Genomic DNA, 24,343 nt, shown 5'->3' on the forward strand with positions numbered 1-24,343 from the left:
ATTCTGATACCCTGTTGCCGAACCCTGCTTGTTAGTGACTCCGCATCTGCCTCTTGGATCTGTACTGTATCTGTCTGTGTGGTAACGACTTGGCTTGTCCGACCTTGAGAACCGACCTTACTGTTAGAGGCGGTTCCCAGTCCTGGTAGTGACACTCCCTCCTGAGTGTCACTCTCGGTTGTCCTTCCTACTTTCAGCCTGACTCCTCCCCCCGGGAGAGTTCAGGTCTTTGGAAGGAAATTGTGCAGTACCCCTTACTGCCCTGAGGCCTAGTCCTCTAAGTGTTACGGTTGCACCAAACATTCCTACTCTACTCAGGTGTCCAGAGGTTAGCTTATATATCTGATTATCGGTGATACTGCAGATCATCAATAATCTGGTATATATCTGTATTCCCAGTGATACTGCAGATCACCGGTAATCAGATCCTCTCTGTGTTACACCGATCGTTACATGTAGTATACAGTTTTTGTATACATATTGAAAAAAAGTTCAGCACCTAAGGTTTATTTATGTATTTTTTTTATTTGTAATTTTTTTTAAATAAAAAATGAATAAATAAATAAAATAATGGTAACATTAGGGGAGTGTGGGAGGTCAGGGGTTAATTAAAAAAAGATAGATAACTAGATAGGATAAACTGAAAGAAAACGCCCACAAGATGTCCTCAGTGGTGAAATTTCAGTACGGAAATGGAAGCAGTACATGCACGGGATTTATGAATGGCAGAGCCGTCTGAATAGACGGCTGCAGCCATTCACAGGGGATCAATGAATGGGATTTGTTTTCCCATTCATTGAACTAGCGGCGAGCTATTGGTGGTAATGAGCGGCGGTACCGAGCGCGGGGGGACTCAGCGGGAGGGATGTAGTACTTAAGCCCCTGCACAGAGTTTTGGCATTTTGCAGGGTCGTGGTTACTCATCCCGGGGGAGGGGAAATAGTTAACATAATGCTTGTGAAGAAGTCTGGAGAGACAAATATCTGGAGTGACTCATGGAACTATAAGTTTTGGAAAATCTGCCTATGCTGCTCATCTTTTGAAGCACAGCAAGGGGTAAAGAAACACCTTCTGGATGGTCATTTAAACTGAGGCCAAGAAACACCTGACTTCCTCTCAAGAGCAAAACAAGCAGATTAACATGAACTTTCAAAATGAATAATAAGTGAGGGTAAAATAATGAATTGAAATAATGGATATAACTTTGGAGATTCTCATTAAGGGACAGTGTGATTAATTGCAGGGAGGGGAAAGGCTTAGCTAAATGGGGGGGGGGGGGATTACAGTCCTACTTACATGGCAGTTTGTGGCTTTATCTGGCTTTACAAGTATCACCATAAACCCACAGCTAAATAATTCTGTGTAGTGTGCACTATTTAATGGACTGGGATGACAGCCTACACCCTACATTACTACATTAGCTCTCTGATGTCTGTGCTTTGTCTAGGATTTTTATAACGCTCACATTAAAAGTAGAAAAGCAAATGTAATTTGTTTTTAAATATAAATCTTAAGCAGGGCCCGTTCTAGCTATAGTGGGGCCCAGGGCAGAAGTGACCCGGGCCCCCTGAAACTCCCCCTCTCCTGGGTAGTATAGCAGTTAGATGTGCGCTTAATGTCTCCCCTTCCCTGCAGCGTTATGGAGGCATTTGTGCACCCGGAAGTCCTGTCTTCTCTGTACTGTTGCTGCTCGGCACTTCAGGCACTAGAGCCCAAACAGAGAAGCAGGAAGTGCAGAGTACCAACACTAAACAGGAGGGAGATCATTTATTGAGGTGGGGCAGACACGTGAGGGCCCCTGTGGATGCTGGGGCAATTGCCCCCTTTACCTATATGGTAGCGCCGGCCCTGATCGTAAGTACATTTGTTTATTATATATTTTTCCTTTGTCTGATATGTTTTAGTAATTTACTATTAGGAATAAAATAAACTGCTCTGTTCCACACATTTTTTGGGAAGAACTGCATAAAAATGGACCTTCCCATCCCTCAGTTAGTATTAGTTTGAGAACCCGCTTCAAGTTAATATTACATGTGATTCCCAATCCCTTTTCAACCCCCCCCCCCCCCCCCCCTGAAATGAAGACAGATGTAACCTAATAATAAATAGGTTTATTGGCATAGAAAATTGTGATCCTATACTTTTAGGCATTCATTATATTTAAAGTAAAACTTCATTTGTTAAAACATAAATACAGTACAGTAATAGTTTTTGCTGCACATTTTTTTTAGTACTGTACCACTGGGCTTTTTTTTTTAAGACATTGATAGTACTGATTCAGAAGTTGCCTTTATAGTCTTCAAACTTTCAGCTATTTAAGTGTAACTCCACTTTCAATACACACACTCTAAATAAAGATACTACATATATGAGTTTTAAAGTTACCTTTTGTAAGTTGAACGTTATTAAAAATTATCTTTTTACATAGATTTGTTTCAGAGCTATCCCTGAAGTTTGAATAATGTAGAAAGTAAATGTTCAGATTTTCCCTGGTCTGTCTTTTATTTGTATGGGAGATAAGATGTACAATGCTAATCAAATGCTATGTTTTTGAATTTAGACTGTTCACTCCCATTTGTGCGGGGCCATTTTTTCGCACAGACATTCCAGGCACAGGCTTGAAGCAATGTTCAGTGCGAGGGTGCCTTTGCAAGCAACACCAAAAAAGCATCAGCTGAGTAGCTAGCATCACAAATATCTACAGGCAGCTCATGATGTAGCGCCCCCCCCCCTTCTCTTAACCTGGCTGCACATCGGCAATTTTAACCACTTTATCCACCACTACAGTGTATCTACGTCCTCTGTGACGTCATCTAAGCCACGAATCAGTAGATATATGTTTTGAAGCAGAAGCAGTGCTGTGCAGGATTGGGCTTGCTCCTGTGCACATTTCTGGCACTATCTGATGCAGCATTAATTGGTGAACGGGAATATATGTTTCCTGAGCTAATGGGATTGATTTTTACCATTAAAAATACATTTATTTTCTCATTTTATTGTGAAAAATACATTCTGTAGCATTATTTCAAAATCAAATATCTTCACCATAAATTGTGACAGGAACATAATCTAAGTTTTGTGATAATCGGTAAGAATAGCCAAACAACATTTGTGCTTTTTATCTACAGTAGCACTTTTTATTTTTAAACTGGAATTAAGAAATAATGTGTTTTTTTCTATTTATTTCCTTGTTTTCCCTTTAAAATTCAGAGAAAACAAAATTGTTCGAGGGAAAAAATGAAAGCCTAGTTTGTCTTGAAAAAAACCCCAATATATATTTCATTTCTGTGTCATAAGTAGGGATAAAGTTATTTCCGATTAAATAAGGGCATAGCTAAACTGTCAAAACTGCTGTGGCCCATAAGTGGGAAACAAGGTCTGGATGTGAAGTGGTTAAATTGTCTCTGACACAGCCTGTACCAGTCAGTCCAGCCAGCCAGCCAGCAGAGCATTGCACAGCAGTAGGGCGAGTAGAGGAAAAGGAATGCTGCCCTGCTGCTTTGAAACTCCTCTTGGTGTAGGACACTTAGCAGGGAGAGGTGGCAGGATGAGCACAACTGTGTGACAGTAAAGCAATCATGTTTAAACAGCAAGTTAGCAGCTGGCACAGTGCTTCACTTTCCCCATCACTGCAGATGTCTGCTGTCATATTACATGTATACCCTGGCTGCTGTGATACCCGGGTGCCCTGCACTATTGATTAATCATCCTGATCAGAATGATTAATCAATAGCACAGGGCAGTCTAGTATTACAGAGGCCAATGATCTGCAGTGACCGAAGCAGGGAGAAGCACTGTGTGAGCTGCAGGCAACTTTTAAGAAAAGATTACAGTAACAAAGGCATTGGCCTGGGTCACCAACTAGGCTAGAAACGGCCCATATTTGTGCATTACCTCAGAAAGTTATTGTGATAACTTGTTACTAAACTCCAGAGCAAAAAAAAAAGTATCAGTTTGCAGTAAAGCTGGCTAAAAATCTTACAATGCTTCTATAAGTGGTACTGTGATACCGTGACACTATTTTCAGGGAGTATGGAGTTACATTTTAACTACACCAACACAAACACACTATTAATTTATTAGTAAGTAAATAATAGTTAACATTAAAACATGTAAAAGTGCAACAACATCTACTTTGCTTTGTATGGTTATTATTTATACACTCTTCTAAACAGTGGTAGATTTATTGTCTGACATCCTCTCTGGCATATCACCCCTTCGTTGTGGTCCTTCCTGCTGCTCATTGGATTTAGTACCGTCTATTGTACTGTGGCCAGATGATCTAAAATGGGAGAAAGAAAAATAAGTATATGAGTCAGAAAGGTCTGTATCATTCTACTGTACTTTAGAGTATTTATTTTTTTAATTTTTAGCACAATGGATCTGTAATAGATAGTGGAGATGCCGCCGCAGCGGTGAGCGGCTTGGCGGCTGTCTCCGTGTCTCAGCCGGCGGCCTTCGATGCGCAGTTACATGGTGGAGTTTTGCTTGTTCCGTCAGTTGCACATAGACTGAGGGCTACACGCGCGTGCACCAGGCGACAGGACCTTTATACGAATAGAAGGGGAGTCAGCTGATCGGCCTGTCAGCTGACTCCAGCAGTGCTCCTGATTGGTTGAGTGACTGGGGCGGCGCTGTGGGGCGCTCTCAGTATATATAGGACCTGCCTGTCAGTAGCTCCTCGTCTGCTGTTGCAAATGCTACGTGTTAGCACTCAGACCTTAGTCAGATCCCAAAGTGTGCTAGAACCAGCAGGAGCTGGGGATCCACACTTAGTCAGATTCTGTTGATAGCTAAAGTACTAATTGAATTGTATTATTTGTTATGACCTTCTGCTAACCTTGACTACTCTTCGGATTACTGATTCTGTGCTTCTGCCTATCTGATCCTGTTGCCGACTCAGCCTGAACTCTACTCTGATTTAAGCCTTCTGTCTTTGTACTGTATCTGTCCGTTTGTTGCCGAATCTGCTTGTCTGACTCTCCTGCCCTCACCGGTGAGCCTAGTCTCTGGTGAGGGATTCTCTGTAAAGATTAATCACCTGCTCCTCAGGTGACCAGTAGCTGCAGTACAGTTTTAATCACCTGCTCCTCATGTGACCAGTAGCTGCAGTACAGTCGTAATCACCTGCTCCTCAGGTGACCAGTAGCTGCAGTACAGTCTTAATCACCTGCCCCTCAGGTGATTAGGAGTTGCAGTATAGTCTTAATCACCTGCTCCTCAGGTGATTAGGAGTTGCAGTACAGTCTTGATCTCCTGCCCCTCAGGTGATCACCTGCTGCAGTACAGTCTGAATTACCCGCTCCACGGGTGATCAGTATATGTTGTCTTACTGTGCACTACCCGCTCCTCGGGTGAACTGAATACTAGTTCATCTGCACCTCCAGCTTGCTGGAGTGCTGATCCCTGTGTTCTATAGAGATATATCCCTCTACCAGCTTCTCTGGGGGAGTTGGTATCTCTATCTGTATTACTGTTGCACCAAACACCTATCTTTACATCTGGTTGTCCTGTGTCTCGCTATACTAGCATTATTGGTGATTCTGCAGATCACCACATAATCAGGTATAGTATTTGTATTATTAGTGATACTGCAGATCACCAATAATCAGAAAATCTGTTCTTGCTGACACCAATCATTACAGGATCTTTGTATTGTTTATACTGTACGTACATAATATCATTTTGTATATTCATGTATTTATACTTTTGTGTCCCTTGGCCACGTATGTCTTGGCACCCCTTCTATTTGCTTTGCTATTAATCTCTTAAATCGGCAATCGGCATACCGCATATCGGTAATGCGCATTTTCCGCATTTTACATTGCAGTCAATATCCGCCGACTTTAAGCGGTCAATAGCAAAGCCCCCGTAGGTGCTAGAGACACCAAATTTTCAGGATATGTTCAGCAAAAGAGTGGAAACAAGAGGAAAAAAATCTTTCAAAAAGACCTTGTAGTTTTTGAGAAAATCAATGTTAAATTCGGCGGAAATTTTTTAGGAAATGTCCGCGATTTCCATGAAAGTTACACCTACTGCACTTGCATTACCGAATTCTGAATTCTGATGCGGAAATGCAATTTCCGATCGGAAATGCGGAAATTGCATTTCCGCGGAGTTCGAACTAGTTTTGCATAGCATTTCAGTAAGGAGGCGTTTTGGTCTCTTTAAAGGGTAGGTTCAGGGAGGGTGGAGAAAAAATAAAAATCAATTTCCACTTACCTGGGGCTTCCTCCAGCCCGTGGCAGGCAGGAGGTGCCCTCGCCGCCGCTCGGCAGGCTCCCGGTGGTCTCCGGTGGCCGACCCGACCTGGCCAGGCCGGCTGCCAGGTCGGGCTCTTTTGCGCTCCAAGTCCTGGCACTTCTGCGTCCCACGCCGGCGCGCTGACGTCATTGGACGTCCGCCGGGCTGTACTGCGCAGGCGCAGAACTACTGCGCATGCGCAGTACAGCCCGGCGGACGTCCGATGACGTCAGCGCGCCGGCGTGGGACGCAGAAGTGCCAGGACTTGGAGCGCAGAAGAGCCCGACCTGGCAGCCGGCCTGGCCAGGTCGGGTCGGCCACAGGAGACCACCGGGAGCCTGCGGAGCGGTGGCGAGGGCACCTCCTGCCTGCCACGGGCTGGAGGAAGCCCCAGGTAAGTGGAAATTGATTTTTATTTTTTCTCCACCCTCCCTGAACCTTCCCTTTAAGCCCCTTACACACTATAATCAGTTCAGGTTCACCATAAGCTTGTTGTGCAATCTGTAATTGAGAATGTGAAAGTGAATGATAATAATTATTTTAACCACTTCACAACTGAGGGGTTTTACCCCTTCAGCATCCGAGCAATTTTCTCCTTTCAGCGCTCCTTCCATTCATTCGCCTATAACTTTATCATTACTTATCACAATAAAATGATCTATATCTTGTTTTTTTCACCACCAATTAGGCTTTCTTTAGGTGGGACACTATGCCAAGAATTATTTTATTCTAAATGTGTTTTAATGGGAAAATAGGAAAACATTTGGAAAAAAAAACATTATTTTTCAGTTTTCCGCCATTATAGTTTTTAAATAATGCATGCTACTATAATTAAAATCCATGTAACTTATATGCCCATTTGTCCCAGTTATTACACCGTTTAAATTATGTCCCTACCACAATGTTTGGTGCCAATATTTTATTTGCAAATAAAGGTGCATTTTTTTTCAGTTTTGCGTCTATCCCTAATTACAAGCCCATAATTTATAAAGTAACAGTGTTATACCCTCTTGATATAAATATTTAAAGATTTCAGTCCCTAAGGTAACTATTTAAGTTTTTTTTTATTGTAATTTTTTTAAATTTATTTTACCACTTCACCACTGAGGGGTTTTACCCCCTGACCACCAGAGCAATTTTCACCTTTCAGCGCTCCTTCCACTCATTCATCTATAACTTTATTATTATTTATTGCAATGAAATGAACTATATCTTGTTTTTTGTGCCACCAATTAGGCTTTCTTTAGGTGGGACATTATGCCAAGAATTATTTTATTCTAAATGTGTTTTAATGGGAAAATAGGAAAAATGTGGGAAAAAAAATAATTATTTTTCAGTTTTCGGCCATTATAGTCTTTAAATAATGCATGCTACTGTAATTAAAACCTATGAAATGTATTTGCCCTTTTGTCCCGGTTATAAAACCGTTTAAATTATGCCCCTATCACAATGTTTGGCGCCAATATTTTATTTGGAAATAAAGGTGCATTTTTTTCAGTTTTGCGTCCATCCCTAATTACAAGCCCATAGTTTATAAAGTAACAGTGTTGTACCCTCCTGACAAATATTTAAAAAGTTCAGTCCCTAAGGTAACTATTTATGAATTTTTTTTATTGTACATTTTTTAATTTTTTTTTAATTACAAAAAAAAAAAAAAAATTTGGGAGTGTGGGAGGTAATGAGTTAATTTTTTGTGTAAAAGTAATTTATTTGTATGGGAAAAATGTTTAGGGTGTAATTTTACTATTCGGCCACAAGATGGCCACAGTAACTTTTTGTTTTAATGCGACCTCCAAGCGTCCTTCCGGAAGCTTGGAGGAAGTACTTGGAGGCTGGGTAAGTGTGTGTTTTTCACAATGATCGCGCAGCCCATCGGAGAGCAGCGGATCATTGCGGGGCTTAGATCAACGAACGGGAATATATTTTCCCGTTCATTGATCTCCGGGCGAGCGGGCGGCGGCGTGTTTACTAGCGGCGGGCGGCGTGTTTACGAGCAGGAGCGCGGACAGCGGCGGGAATGCGGAAAGTACGGATTTCTCCATCCCTGGGGGTTAAAGGATGGAAAAAGGGACGGAGTAAATCATACGTGTGGGGGTAAAGTGGTTAATATTACACAAAAAAAAAAATTGGTAACAATTGGGGAGTGTGGGAGTTAATGAGTTAAAATGAATAGTGTAAATAATGTATGTTTATGTGAAAAATGTTTTTTGGTGTAGTATTACTTTTTGGCCACAAGATGGATACATTTTTTTTTCAGGCGTCCTACAAGCGTTGGAAGGACGCTTGCAGGAAGGGAGGCTGGGAAACTGAGTTTTTTCACAATGGTCGCGCTGCTTCTCATAGAAGCATGCCGATCATTGCGGGGGCAGAGATCAACGAACTGGAATGGATTTTCCCATTCATTGATCTCCGGGCGAGCAGGCGGCGGCATGTACGATCGCGGGAGTGCGCGCACGTGCGAGCGGGAGCGCGGACAGTGGTGGCAGCGGCGGTAGCGGCGGGAGTGCGTATATCTACGCTCCGGGTGGGGAACTGAAGTCCAAAGGAGCGTAGATATACTGTACCCAGGCGGCGAAGTGGTTAACTACAATAGCTTGTGTGTGCTCTTCATATCACACCCACCCACCTTCCTTAAGGGCTCGTTTCCACTAGGAGCAGCGCGATGCGGCTACATAGCGGGATCGCACCGCAGGTGTGCTGAAACACATGCACGCCAGTGGAAGAGTTTCCACTGTGTGCATGTTGTGCGGTGCGGAGCGATCCGAAAATGTGCAGCATGCTGCAGAGTTTTGCATGGCCGCATCCGCCCGCATCCGCATCCCATCCCATCTCCTCCATAGACTTCCGCATCGGGAGATGCGGAAATGATGCGGCCGGCAGGGGAAGTGATGCGATGCGACTAGGTAGTACATTGGCCACACACAGTCTGGAGGTCTATGACTGACAAATTAAAAACTCTATTATAGTAGAAGTTCTCTTGCCCATCCCCAACAACCCTCTTACATTTTGTATCCACCCTAGACCTGGAGATGACCGACAACCTATTTCAACCCCCCACTTATCCATCGAATTCTGGCTACCACTGTCTACCCCACTGTACACTTTCTGGGCCAGATTTATTAAGAGTGTCTGAGACAAAATATTGGTAGGTTTTTAGAAATCCATGCAGAGCAGTCTCAGATATATTAAGAAATCATTAGTGCAAATTCCTCCTAAAACTGTTGTAAAATAGGAGCTAGGAAGGTCTCTCAGACAGTGCAGTGTGTGAGGGAATTGCTGTTGCTGAGGTAAACAACACACCTGGGGCCATATGCAATTCACTTTTTCTCCTAGGAGATCATTTTTCATTTTCAATTTAAAATAACTTTCCAGCACTTTTAAACTAAAAAATGTACCCAAAAGAAGTTGAAAAAGTACTATCAAAATTATTTTGAGCATGTTCTTTCTTTATGGCGGCTTAAAGGGCATTTTATTGACAAGTTTAAAAATGTCAACTTGGAGAAAACGTGAATTGCATATGGGCCCTGCTGTATTGATAGCAGCAGGCTCTAAAGAGGAATTCAGCAGGGGGGAGGAGCACATCACAAATAATGTCTAGCCTGCACTCTGCAATCATGTCTAGCCTGCAGTTTTACATCTGTAGAACTGCTATCAAGCACTTCTTAATCTGCACCAGTTTAGGGATGGATTTGCACTTTTCTTAACTGTAGTGGAGCTCTAGAAATTCATGCTAAATTGCCACGATTACCTAGGATTTAAAGAGACACTGAAGTCTCTTAAAAATCATCTTTTTATTATAAAATCCTGTGTAATATGATAGCCCTACCTAAACCACCGCATCCCCGCCGCTGAAATCTATTGAAATCCCCCCTAACTCCCCCCTCCCTCTCCCCCACAAAATCCACAACTTTCTTGGTCGTGGATTTTGCTGCCCTGTATGCTTCCATGTGAGGCAGAGCTATGAGCTGCAGCTCTGCCTCTACATGCGTCTGTCAGAAGCAGATCTACACCTCTCCCCCGCCCCTCTCAGTGAAGAAAGACTAAGAGGGGCGGGGGGAGGCGGCGATCCGGGCTGACAGACGCGCTGAGAGGCAGAGCTGCAGCTCATAGCTCAGCCTTTTACGGAAGCGCTGCCCGGATTTCCCCCGGGGAGTTTGGGGGGATTTAGATAGATTACAGCGGCGGAGATGCGGCAGTTTAGGTAGGGCTATCATATTACACTGGATTTTATAATAAAAAGATGATTTTTAAGAGACTTCAGAGTCTCTTTAAGAAGGTTCTTATTATCATGCAGAACTGTTCTACCTGCTGTTATGTGATATAACAACAGAGGCGCCAAGTAGATTAAAATTAGTTAAAATTGTTCAAAAGGGTAAGTTGGTGGACTCACCTCCCTTCTGAAAAAATGGCCAGACAACGGGCAGGTTACTTCAAGTTTAAAGTAACATTTATTATGAGCCCCAAAAGTGCAACGCGTTTCAGGGGTAACAGCCCCGCTTCTTCAGGCAAACAATTTTTTGGAGGGAGCAAAGTCGGGTCAAGAGCCAGATATAGCGCCTCTGTCTAACCTGCTGGTTAGAACAGATTAAGAAGAAAAAACCTGTTGGTAATGCATTGATACATCTCCTTCTCTGTCTCTACTGCCCTCTCAGCACTCTGCTGGGACATGTAAGACATTCCTTCAAGCTGCACCATTCTCATCTGCTGGATTTCTGCTATCTTCATATCCTCCATTTCATTTTCAAAATTAGTCTGCCACCTCCCCTATCTATGCTACTATTCTACTGCCTACATACATATATAAATATTAATAGGTACTTGACATAATGTTACTCTCAACTGGGGTACACTTATGTTTACACAGAGCATATGCTATAATAATGTTGAGGAACACAGCTTCATAGCTGCTGCATGTGGACAATGTGCAGCAAGTAGAACATGAGGCTGATGCTCCCCTTCCAGCATCATCCTCTATGTACTCACCTGCTGCTTTCCATGTCCATAAAATTCTTACTCTTGACTCCTATGTCATACCACCAGGGTCAGATTTACCATAAGGCACTGCAGGCACCTGATGATGGAAAGGCTGCTCACTCCCCTTCCCTAGTGCCTTCCTCTCTCCTTCGCTCTGCAGAGTCCTGAGCAGAGTGTAAATGAGAGGTTATTCCCACCACTTTTGGCGTTCCACTGACCAGATCTCGCTTCAGTTGGGGGCACCACTAGCTACCTAATACTAAGGGTACCTCTGGCTACCTAATGCTAAGGGACACTTGTAGCTACATATGCTGGGCAAGGGAAGTAAGGGAGAATTAACAGCTAGGATAACCAGCACACTTGTGGTGCACTTCGGTGGGGTTTTATAAATTCATGGAGGGTGAGGTCTAGGCTGCCAGGACAACTGTGCCTATAGGCTCCTGTGATGTAAATCCAGCCTGCATTCCACTCATACTGTGCATTGAACTCCTCTGTCCTATTTATTCCCCTATGCTTCTCCCTTAACTGTGCTGCAGCTTACACATGTTTGTTGTCCCTGCTACCACCCCTCAAATGTACTTCTTACCACATCTACTATCCCAAATAAGTCCCCTTTCCCTATTCCAGTGGCCCCCAGTTTGCTAGAAATATGAATAATATAAATTATGCTTAATATTGTTTTAGCAAATATTAGCCTTTTTAGATGTTCTAGTATTATTATTATTATTTGCAAATTCATATTTGCATTCATTGGCATTAATTACATTTTAATTTATTGTCCTTGAGATTACTTAAAAATGTTGCCAGGTAATGCTGTGAGATGAATCCTGACCTACTTGGATTCAAATGATCTTTAAAAAATACCCCAGTGAAATCCACGAGCTTGCTAAATACGTACCCACTAATTGTGCCTTCTGCACCTGTTACTGTATTGTCATTGGATTCCACATTAATTGTCTCACCGGCTTCACTGTCTTGATCACAACTCTTGACTATAATAGCTTTCCTAAAATAAAGAGTGGAAATATAGTGACTTGAAGCCCAAAAAGTTTTTTACAAGAGCAATGCAATTACCGTATAGGATAATATTCTTAACAGATAAATTGTTTAAAGGCCATCACAACAATTACGCTGTGCCTCACAAAAAGCAAAATATGAAAAAGGGCTTTGTCTGTTTCACTTTAAAATAGCTTTCAAAATGCTTTATAAGCAAGTATACTTTGGCTTTGTCACAAAATTGCATTCACAACCTGAAGTGCAATACAGCAATAATCCCCTATGTGCTACACAACGTAAATGAATCCTTTCAGCTTCTTAATTGCCTTATAAGCTATAACAGATGTAAGCACATCTGTCAAATAGTCCTTAGTGAGAGTATCCACAGAGGCGATTGCTCATTAAATAGCAAATGTAATCCATCATATCTAATAAGGTTAAAACATACAAGCCCTGAATGCAGATAAAAAATTACATAGCCAAATATCTCTCATAATTTTCACAATTCTTAAATAGTAAAAGAGTTGTTTGGTATTGTAGGAAACTGACATAATTGCCTTTTACAGAGTTGGATCACAATTTCAGAATTCCTAATGCAGTATTCTTAAATAGGGTTTTAAAGCCCAATATGAGGACACAGACTAGAATGAAATGTGTTGCTGGTATAAAATATAATAATAATAATCAAACATTTGTATAGAGCTTTTCTCTTGTCAGACTCAAAGGGCTCAAGAGCTGCAGCCCCTGTGACATGCTCAAGAGGCCACCCTGTAGTGATCGGGAGTCTTGCCTTGAACTCCTTACTGAATAGGTACTGACCCTAGCCAGGATTTGAACTCTGTTCTGCATTTTCTTTATCAATTACATTAGCTTCTGTGATAACGTGCATTTTTAAACACATACCGACACACATGGTGTGCAGAAAACACATACAGAAAACTTAGACGAGTGTGTTCCCAGCCTCAGCCTATTACACTCACTCTGTCCATCTCTGATGGAGCAGATCTTGCTCTTCAGACTTCTCCAGTATCACTACAGTACAGAGCACTTGGGGAGGGGGTAGGGAGGATGGAGGCAGGGCACTGTACACACAACCTTGCTGCACACTGGATAGGCACTGTCTACAAATCTTTGTCTACAAAACTTTGTATGATTCCTTATCAGTGGCTGAGCAGATGCAGTCATTAGAACAATTGGGCAGAGAGCAGAAAGCTAATTCTCTCCATGCCCTTAGCTGTCAGTCTCTCAGGATAGAAGAAAGAAACTTCTCCCCCATGGGCCCCCTTCCGCTTCTGGGCCCCCCTGTGGCTGTATCCCTTGCAGGGAATATTGTTACACCTCTGATTTTCTGACAGAGATCCAAAGTCCTCATATAAACTTTGTTCAGACGTGCTCTAATAATCACACTGTGTCACAATCTATAAATAAACATCATACCTTCTTCTTTTACATGTAAAGCAATAGATAGTTAGAACGATGGCTTCTAGGGCCAGGAAAACAGCAACAGAGATAACACCAATTTTCCATGGTTCCAGTCCCAAGTTTCCTTGATTGTCTACAAAAAAGAAGAATATTATTCTGTTAGAATCTGCTTGAGGCCCTGATTCACTAATGTATGCTAAAATTGCTGTCTGCAAACCACTGTTAATTATTCATGCTAGTAAATGCTGGTAAACAATGGTACTTACGCAAATAGTGTAGCACGCATTATGCACATACCACAACACGTTATGTACACAACCCAGTTGTTACTAGTATAACACACATTATGCAAATAGGGTAACTTGTGTTATAGACGTAAGCTAGGGCCGGCCGAGGCAGAGGTGAGATAGGCCTCAGGGCGCAGTGACTGCAAGCCAGGTAACTAGAGATTAAGGTGTTGGGGTAGGGGGATTGGGGGCCCTAATTTTTATAGATTTTTATGAATAAAAGTTAAGAAGCTACAAGCTTTTAATTCTGCCAATAGGGCTGTCCAGCAGGAATCAAGTGTTACTTTAATTTTTCCCTGGCATTGTTGTTTTTCAGTCAGTTGTCAGCTCTAGTTACTTGTAAAGTTGCTATGCGCTATCTGTTCACGGCAACTTTACTATACATTATTAAATCACGGCCTGTGTCGGAAGGAGGCCCTCTCCTCCCTCCTTCCCCTGTGACCGCCACCACCGCCGCACAGTCAGTCGTGGGCGTGCACATGCCCGCCGGACGCACGCACATGCCCACCCAGCCAGCCCCCTGGCCCGTCCTGCTCCCTGTGTCAAGGCTGTCCGTGCGGTACATGCGCAGTAGCGCAAAGCACGGACACACACACACACGGACACTGAGACACAGGTGGATTATTATATAGGATATATATGTAAATAAACTCTAGATTTTTAAACTATGCCATATCATATAAAAATTATAGAAATATTATTTAATAGAACTCTCACGCTTTTGTTTCTTTAAGCGGAGAGCACACCCTGAGTAAAATAAAAAAATGGCTGACTTTTAGACATGGTAAGTGTAGATGGCATTATGTACATAATGCATACTTTGCTTATAGACATAACACTATTTGCATAATGCACAATATACTAGTAATGCATGAGTCGTGTACAGTACACAATTCAAGCTGCGCATCGTGTGCAGCACATGCTAAGCTACTTGCATAAACACAGGTAAAATTACCATGCACTATTTGCACTGGGCAATTTTACTGTTCTTTAGTGAATAAACTCTCATGGATCCACAAGTCTAACACAGGGCTGAAAAAGGCTATCCCTTGAGAAGCACTGAATTGAAGTATAAGAAGGTTTTAAAAGGGATGCACTGTTCTCAAGCTGTATTGCTTATTTATTATTTATTTTTTTATTGTATTTATAAAGCGCCAACATATTACGCAGCGCTGAACATTAATTTAGGTTACAGACAATATTTAGGGGTGACATTCAGCAATACGACAATACAGGAATACAAGAAAACCAGATCACACAGAACAGTATAAGCATAAGGTAATGCTTAGTCAGTCACTGGATGGAGCATGGAGATTAGGCAAGTTAGGTCACTCAGATGCCTAGCATGGGTGCACAGTAATGGAGGTGCATGATCAGGTTGGACACAAAAGGAGGAGGACCCTGCCCAAAGGCATACAATCTAAAGGATTGTCATTGCTTGACAAAAGATACATACAGTGAAATTGTATGTGCACTGTGTGTGCACATATCGTGTGCAGTGTGTTGTGTATGTGTGTGCAGTGTGTTGTGTATGTGTGCACAGCTCCCTGAGCGAAACCTGATTTTGGTGCCCCCTCCCCCTTCATCCTCTTCACACGTGCCTGTGTCACATGACTTTGGCACCTGTGTCACATGACTGCCTATGGCAGATAAGCAGATAAGCCCATTTAAAAGCATAGGCTGTAAACAACATGTCTGCTTCCATGAATCAGGAAGTAGAAAATGTGCAGATTTATTTTATGATTTGTATCAGCTGTAACACATACATGCTTTTCATTTAAAGGTTATTATGTTGTTGAGTATCTTTTAGAGCAGAGAGGAGTTCTGAGTTCAGGTCCACTTTAAAGAAAACAAACAATAAATTCAATTCACCATGAATTGACTTTATGTTTTTTTTTTACCCTATTACAAAATGACAGCATAGCTTAAAGAGAAACCATAACCAAGAATTGAACTTCATCCCAATCAGTAGCTGATACCCCTTTTTACATGAGAAATCTATTCCTTTTCACAAATGGACCATCAGGGTGCTCTGTATGGCTGATATTGTGGTGAAACCCCTCCCCAGGAAACTGTGAGGACCATGGTCCTGGCAGTTTCCTGTCTGTGAACCTTGTTGCATTGTGGGAAATAGCTGTTGCCAAAAAAACAAGCAGCAGCTACCAGTGACATCACATTCCAGCAGTAAAAATGTCACCATGTGATAAATGTCAGAATGTAAATCAGGGAGAGGAAAGCTTTTACAATGGGCAAGCACTGACTAATTCATTTATACATAATTATTGTAAAAATGAAGCACTTTTTTTTATTACATTATTTTCACTAGAGTTCCTCTTTAAGCCTTGTACACAAGCTAGAAGGTTCTTGGCTAAGAATCCAGCATGTGTACAGCTGCCCCGATGTGTCTGTGAGAGAGTGCCAAGTCATCTCAGCTGAGAGCATTGTTCTCCTCCTTACTCCTCCCACTTGAAGCTGCTCTAGCATGGACCACACTGTCATCCCTCTCCCCTCCATAGTAGCAGAATGCATTGCTAGCCTACAGGCTAGCAATGCATCTGTACAAAACTCGTCCCTGAAATGTTGTCCAAGTGCAAGGCCGGATTTAAACTGTTTTCGCACCTAGGCCAGGTATTGTTGCTCCCCTTCCATGTGCAGCAGCACCCCTGCTATTCCATGGGTAGCCCCCTCTTCCATGTGTATCATCCATGTACTGTAACCCCTCTCTTTCATGAAAAGCTCCCTTGGGCATCAGCTGCCTTTTTTTCAGCCTCCTCATATGTAGCAACCCTTCTTTCATGCCCAGGTGTCCCCTTGAGAAAAAAGTAGTTCCTGGAACTCACAGGTATTTTAACAATGAATACCACAATAATTGTGGGAGCACGGGACTGGCAATGGTGAAAACCAGAAAAGAAGAAATATGAGGTCAGAGCCTGCTTCACATTCATTAGAAAAAGTTTATTACAAATCATATAAAACACCACTGCATAGACACCAATTGTTACTTTAAAATCATAGCTCACTGCCGATGTTACAAGCGCAGCCGGCTGGGCTCACACATACACCTTGCACTTATGTCACATCAGTCACACCCGGGATCCCATCATACATCTGCTAAATAGTAGGGAACTGATTGTTAGTGCAGCATGCTAGGGTTAATCAGAGTTCCAAGCAGGGGGATGTGTTGTCCCACACAGGGCTAATTAGCCACAAAAGCACATGCAGGTCACAGAGGGCAAGAGCAAAGCATAGATCCCTAAAGCTTGAAGCATACAGATGCAGTAAACCAGCAATAAATCAGTTCCCTACTATTTAGCAGATGTATGATGGGATCCCGGGTGTGACTGATGTGACATATGTGCAAGGTGTATGTGTGAGCCCAGCCGGCTGCGCTTGTAACATCGGCAGTGAGCTATGATTTTAAAGGGCAGATTCTTGCTGGTTTACTGCATATGTATGCTTCAAGCTTTACGGATCTATGCTTTGCTCTTGCCCTCTGTGACCTGCATGTGCTTTTGTGGCTAATTAGCCCTGTGTGGGACAACACATCCCCCTGCTTGGAACTCTGATTAAAGCAGAATATAACCCTGCATTTCAACTTTGCTCTAAAACATTATTTACAGCATATTATATGCAAAAAGCATTTTTTTTTACTAGACCAGCATTGGAAGGGTTAAACACAGAGGTTTAAAGTTCCGTGGAGAGATATGTAGAAGTTCAGATTGTTACATTCTATTTAGACAAATGTATCTATTGAGAAATGTTACACACTCTTTGGCTGTCCTCCAGCTCCTTCTCAGTGAGAGAGAGTGAGTCACATTCAACACTTAGATACATTTATGTAAACAAAATGTATCTATGTCAGCTTCCGATGCGTCTGCAGAAATCTCCAGGAACTTTAAAGCCCTGTGTAACCCTTCCAATGCTGGTCTAGTAAAAAAAAAAATGCTGGTTGCATATAATATACTGTAAATAATGTTTTAGAGCAAAGTTGAAATGCAGGGTTATATTCCGCTTTAACCCTAGCATGCTGCACTAACAATCAGTTCCCTACTATTTATCAGATGTATGATGGGATTCCGGGTGTGACTGATGTGACATAAGTGCAAGGTGTATGTGTGAGCCCAGCCGGCTGCGCTTGTAACATCGGCAGTGAGCTATGATTTTAAAGTAACAATTGGTGTCTATGCAGTGGTGTTTTATATGATTTGTAATAAACTTTTTCTAATGAATGTGAAGCAGGCTCTGACCTCATATTTCTTCTTTTTAGGTGTCCCCTTGTGCTGCATCCACCCAAAGCCCGGGCCTTTGTGGCCTTTCCAGAAATCTGGCCCTTTCCAAGTGCAGGGGCGTAAAAACCCAGAGGTATCCTCCTGGGATCCAAACTCCTTGCCACTGATGCCCCCTCCCCATGCACACACTTTGCCCAGACAGAGTAGTGCAGAGAGCAAAATAATATTTACCTGTTTCCAGCACTGCAGGTCTCCATGCATCACAGCTGCAAACTCTCTGCTGACATTGCCGGCTCTGGATCACGACTCGCATCAATCATGTGATTGGGAGCTGGAAAATGACAGCAGAGAGTGTGCATAGGAGAGACCTGCAGTGCTGGAAACAGGTAAATATGACTTTGCTCCCAGCGCTACCCTGCATACAGGAGTGGCCCCCCACAGTTCTTGGGACCCTCCATGATTTTGACGGTAACTCCTCTGCCTCAGCGATCAAGTCCTGATCCCCTGCGGGCTACAGTAATTGTACGTATGTAGAGAACAACCAATCCTTTGTAGAAGGTGAGTGTGGAAATAAAATCCCAGATAATAAGAGCGCTCACACTCACAGCCAGGCGATAACCATTATAGCTGATTCTAGAGACTGTTCCTTCAACTCATTCCATTTAGAGAACATTCAGGGAGCTGAGGACCCTGTATGGATATACAGTGGGTTGCAAAAGTATTCGGCCCCCTTGAAGTTTTCCACATTTTGTCACATTACTGCCACAAACATGAATCAATTTTATTGGAATTCCACATGAAAACCAACACAAAGTGGTGTACACATGAAAAGTGGAACGAAAATCATACATGATTCCAAACATTTTTTACAAATAAATAACGGCAAAGTGGGGTGTGCATAATTATTCGGCCCCCTTTGATCTGAGTGCAATCAGTTGCCCATAGACATTGCCTGATGAGTGCTAATGACTAAATAGAGTGCACCTGTGTGTAATCTAATGTCAGTACAAATACAGCTGCCCTGTGAGGGCCTCAGAGGTTGTCTAAGAGAATATTGGGAGCAACAACACCGTGAAGTCCAAAGAACACACCAGATAGGTCAGGGATCAAGTTATTGAGAAATTTAAAGCAGGCTTAGGCTACGAAATGATTTCCAAAGCCTTGAACATCCCACGGAGCACTGTTTAAGCGATCATTCAGAAATGGAAGGAGTATGGCACAACTGTAAACCTACCAAGACAAGGCCATCCACCTAAACTCACAGGCCGAACAAGGAGAGCGCTGATCAGAAATGCAGTCAAGAGGCCCATGGTGACTCTGTACGAGCTGCAGAGATCTACAGCTCAGGTGGGAGACTCTGTCCATAGGACAACTATTAGTCATGCACTGTACAAAGTTGGCCTTTATGGAAGAGTGGCAAGAAGAAAGGCATTGTTAACAGAAAGTATAAGAAGTCCCGTTTGCAGTTTGCCACAAGCCATGTGGGGGACACAGCAACCATGTGGAAGAAGGTGCTCTGGTCAGATGAGACCAAAATTGAACTTTTTGGCCAAAATGCAAAAAACTAACACTGCACATCACTCTGAACACACCATCCCCACTGTCAAATATGGTGGTGGCCGCATCATGCTCGGGGGAGGGGGGGGGGTGCATCTCTTCAGCAGGGACAGGGAAGCTGGTCAGAGTTGATGGGAAGATGGATGGAGCCAAATACAGGGCAAACTTGGAATAAAACCTCTTGAAGACTGCAAAAGACTTGAGACTGGGGCGGAGGTTCACCTTCCAGCAGGACAATAACCCTAAACATAAAGTCAGGGCAACAATGGAATGGTTTAAAACAAAACATATCTATGTGTTAGAATGACCCAGTCAAAGTCCAGATCTAAATCCAATCGAGAATCTGTGGCAAGATCTGAAAACTGCTGTTCACAAACGCTGTCCATCTAATCTGACTGAGCTGGAGCTGTTTTGCAAAGAAGAATGGGCAAGGATTTCAGTCTCTAGATGTGCAAAGCTGGTAGAGACATACCCTAAAAGACTGGCAGCTGTAATTGCAGCAAAAGTTGATTCTACAAAGTATTGACTCAGGGGGCCGAATAATTACGCACACCCCACTTTGCAGTTATTTATTTGTAAAAAATGTTTGGAATGATGTATGAGTTTCGTTCCACTTCCCACTTTGTATTGGTCTTTCACGTGGAATTCCAATAAAATTGATGCATGTTTGTGGCAGTAATGTGACAAAATGTGGAAAACTTCAAGGGGGCCGAATACTTTTGCAACCCACTGTAGTGTTTTTTTCCTTTTTGGTTGCAGGATATAATAAAAACAATATCTAAAAATAAATCATTGAGATTAAATGTGGTCAGACTAAAAGCAGCACCATATCATATTCTACCTCCAGAAATGCACTTTTAAGATTTAAGAGTGTACAGGTTAAGCACAAAACAATTATAAAGTTATAAAACACGCAAAAACAATTACTCTCTTTTTTTTCTGAAACATTCATTCACAAATTATTAAAACATTCTCTTTGTGTGTTTAAGTATTCAATCCTTATTTATGTGGATCGGTTCACTCATCACTATAAATTACCACTGACTGTGAACTTACATTTTATAATATTACAGAAGAATTCTATGAGCAAATGAGAACTTGATAATTAATGGGTCCTTTTTTTTTTTTTTTTGTAGGGCATCATAAATTCAGAAAATAGCTGGAAAAAAAGCTTGGCTTCATTATACTGCTAGTTTAATCTGTGATGCTGCCAACTCCTGTTTTCACCACCTAATTATTTACTTTGCCTGTAATCTATAGACTCATCCTTTTATGCGGCTCCAGATTAAGTCTAGAACGTCAGATGCTTTTAAATTCTTTAATGTGCGAGTAGAAGGGAATATAAAGTATATTAAATGACTAAGATTTCTTTTCTTTAAGCCCGTAAATTTAATTCACATTTGTGATGTGTGTCTGTAATGAAGCTCATTACAGACGGTTTTTAATGGCTACTTTACCTCCGACTTCGTCTGATGTTTCCTTTAATAATGCATCAGCCTCGGTTTCTTCATAAGGTGTGACTTGTGACTCAGTGGTGGCTGGCTGTGTCGTAGCTGTTGGCAGATCCTCTGCAGTGTTTTCTACTTCTGGTGATGCAGTTCCTATGCTGAGGTTGAAGAGTTTTTCATCGGCAGTGAAAATATCATCGATGCTATTAGTCTCTTCGCTGGCATCAGAAGTTTCTGAGTTAGCACTTTCTGGCAGCCGGGGTGCTGGTGAAGTCTCAAGATGATGTGAAATAGGAGACAAATTGCTATTTAGCAGCTCTGGGTTGAACCCTAAAAGAATGTAGCACATCCTGGTTAATTAACACATTTTGTCATGCAAGTGCTTAACATTTTAAATGTATTCAAACAACTGCACACATGCATTAAAACGCAGGTTTTATATTACTGACGTTAAAATACAACCCTACGTCTGTGATAGAAAGGACATTGCATATGTCACTAAAGCACAACCTAGTTTGCAGTCCAATGGCATTAATTATTATCTCCCCTGACAACCATGATTTTCTAGAAATGTTAAATTATTTAAATGGTGAGATCCCTTTTTCTCTATTCTCATTAATATAATTTGCCCCCTTCCACAGGCAAATTTTAGCAAACTCAAGTTGGGTTTTTTATGTTTCTCTGTCAGCAGTGCGGTCCTCCTGGGTCTCCTGCTATAGCGTCCCTTTTCATTTAGATGGTCACAAACTGTCACAAACCGTAGTTCCTTGCCACACCTCTCACAGCCTCACCATGCACATAGATTCTTCAGAGTTCAGGACTACAATGTATGTACCAGCTGAGAGCAGGCTAACGCAAAACTGTTGCTCATACACATACAGTCACATCGCTTGCCACCACGTGTCTACAGGGGCACATCTTTAAAAGAGACAGTTATGTAAAAAGTACTTTTGTTTAAGTTTTTGCTCTATGCAATAATACAATATTCCTACATTACGAGTTGCCTGACAGTCCTGCTGGCCATTCTGACAGCCAGGCAGCCAGTGCTGAGACAAGATACTCCAGCAACAGAGGCAGAAAGGCCGAGATTCCAAAGTGCAACCTTCTCCCCTTTATCAGATATCATTTAAAGGATACCTCAGGTGAACATAAATAGTGTTTTGACTTAGCTGATTTTTTTTTTTACAACACCCGTAGACTTGTAGGTCCCCTAATGTTCTTTTGTTCCTCTTCCTTGATTCCATGGTTTGCCTGTTACAGTGTGACTCAACTAAGTTGTGCGCTGCTGCACATGCACTGGCCAGCGGCTCACCCCTTGATCGTGCTCCCCTGAAATGGGAAGCTTCAAGTCTCAACTCTGTACATGTGCAGAGCAATCATGAAAATGGGAGCGGGATCAAGGAGGCAGGCTGTTTGGCCAGCGCATATGCACTAGCCCAGCTTAGTCACTGTACTGGGCCAAACAGCAAATTGAGTACAGCAAGGGACCTAAAAGCATAGGGGATCTGGAAAAAGCTCCAGGTAAGTAAAAGAAAACAGTTTTTTTGTGTGCACGGGTTGCTGTGAACAACCTCGTTCCACTTTCCCCGCTCATCACACCAAGGTGACAAGCTGAAACTGTCTCCTTGGTGCTTGGATGGGGGAAGATAGCTGCAGCTTCACTGCCATCTGTGAACAACCCCTCCCACCAGCAGCCAGAGCTTAACAACTTTAAGATGGCCCATGTGTTTCATCATTCATTCCTACCTGTCCCACATACACAGACTGTCCACCCATCCCACAGACTGCAGACATGGATGGCATGGCACTCACTATTGCTGCCTCTCTTCAGCAAGCTGTGACTGACTCCTCTCTTCCTAAACTGCAATGCAGTCTACAGGAAGCTTCTGCAGAACCTGGCTTCCTGCAGTTGCCAGCGACTGTGTGTGCAACGTCACACACGCGTCAGACATAGACCTTGAACAAGCATGCACATCAGATGTTTCTGACAACAATCTGACAAGATTTACTGCATGCAGGGCCGAGCCGAAGCAGAAACTCCAGCCTATAGATGCAGGGCCGTGAGGGCGTATTCCTCTCCAGCACTGCCTGCCCACCTGCCTCTTCTACCCACCCGCCCTGATTTCTGGCATTTACTGGCAGTCAAAAGTATAAAAAAATACAAAAGTATTAAAAAACAGAGTCCCAGCTTGACCCATGCCCACCAGTCTCCCTGTGTCTTCCTCGTGACATCATAAGCCCAGCACCCGGCGCTCATTTAAGAGATCATTCGCCGGCGTGTATGGGAAGTGTAGCAGTGGATTCAGAAGAGGATGGCCACTGCGACACAGGGCAGGTAATGTATAAATGCACATCCACATACATATACACACATTTATACATACATTTACATATACATAAACAGCACCGGGAGTTTTGTCGCTCGTCCTGTTACCGCCGCACACTGACACACCACGATGGCCCGACTTTTTGCAGGATGTCCAATCAAATAATGTGACCAATTTCGGCCCGAAATAGCTTGCACTGTTAATTGGGCATGCACTTGGCGGCACAGATTTTCAGCCAATCCAATTATAACAATTGTTTTCTTTTTGTATTGTACATGGGATCAACCAGTTGAAGTCCCCCCCCCCCCCCCCCCAACACACACACACACAATGTTCAACCAGGGCAATATTTTCAGGTCAGGGAGATATGATGGGACATACCATACAGCAAGAGAGAAAAAAAGGGCTGTATCCACTTTCAAAATTATGATGCATTTTCTTCTGGAGCTGGGTTTTAACCACTTGAGGACCCCCCCTTTACCCCCCCCCTTAAGGACCAGCGCTGTTTCAGCTGATCTGTGCTGGGTGGGCTCTGCAGCCCCCAGCACAGATCAGCGTGCAGGCAGAGCGACCAGATCGCCCCCCTTTTTTCCCCACTAGGGGGATGAAGTGCTGGGGGGGTCTGATCGCTCCTGCCTGCCGGGTGTTGCGGGGGGGGGGCACCTCAAAGCCCCCCTCCGCGGCGAAATCCTCCCCCTCCCTCTCCTACCTGGCCTCCCTGGAGATCTGGGCTGCACAGGACGCTATCCGTCCTGTGCAGCCAGTGACAGGCTGTCTTCTGTCACATGGCGGCGATCCCCGGCCGCTGATTGGCCGGGGATCGCCGATCTGCCTTACGGCGCTGCTGCGCAGCAGCGCCG

The 24,343-nt window shown here is 43.0% G+C and overlaps 1 protein-coding gene across 2 annotated transcripts in view; it reads right to left on the minus strand.

Annotated features, from left to right (window-relative positions):
* Window positions 1-4,143: 4,143 nt before the first annotated feature.
* The window catches only part of LOC137552274 (uncharacterized), an 83,144-nt gene continuing 62,944 nt past the window's right edge, over window positions 4,144-24,343 (minus strand). Inside the window, exons 3-6 of one of the 2 annotated variants that reach the window (XM_068271384.1) lie at window positions 21,166-21,486; window positions 13,651-13,768; window positions 12,116-12,223; window positions 4,144-4,282 (exon numbers count right to left, since the gene is read on the minus strand). In XM_068271384.1, coding sequence (XP_068127485.1) covers window positions 4,168-4,282; window positions 12,116-12,223; window positions 13,651-13,768; window positions 21,166-21,486 — 662 coding nt within the window. In that variant the 3' untranslated portion in view covers window positions 4,144-4,167. The remainder of the gene's footprint in view (window positions 4,283-12,115; window positions 12,224-13,650; window positions 13,769-21,165; window positions 21,487-24,343) is intronic. The other variant, XM_068271385.1, reaches the window with a different exon arrangement.

Source organism: Hyperolius riggenbachi, chromosome 1 (genome assembly GCF_040937935.1).
Source record: "Hyperolius riggenbachi isolate aHypRig1 chromosome 1, aHypRig1.pri, whole genome shotgun sequence".
Classification (NCBI taxonomy): Eukaryota; Metazoa; Chordata; class Amphibia; order Anura; family Hyperoliidae; genus Hyperolius; species Hyperolius riggenbachi.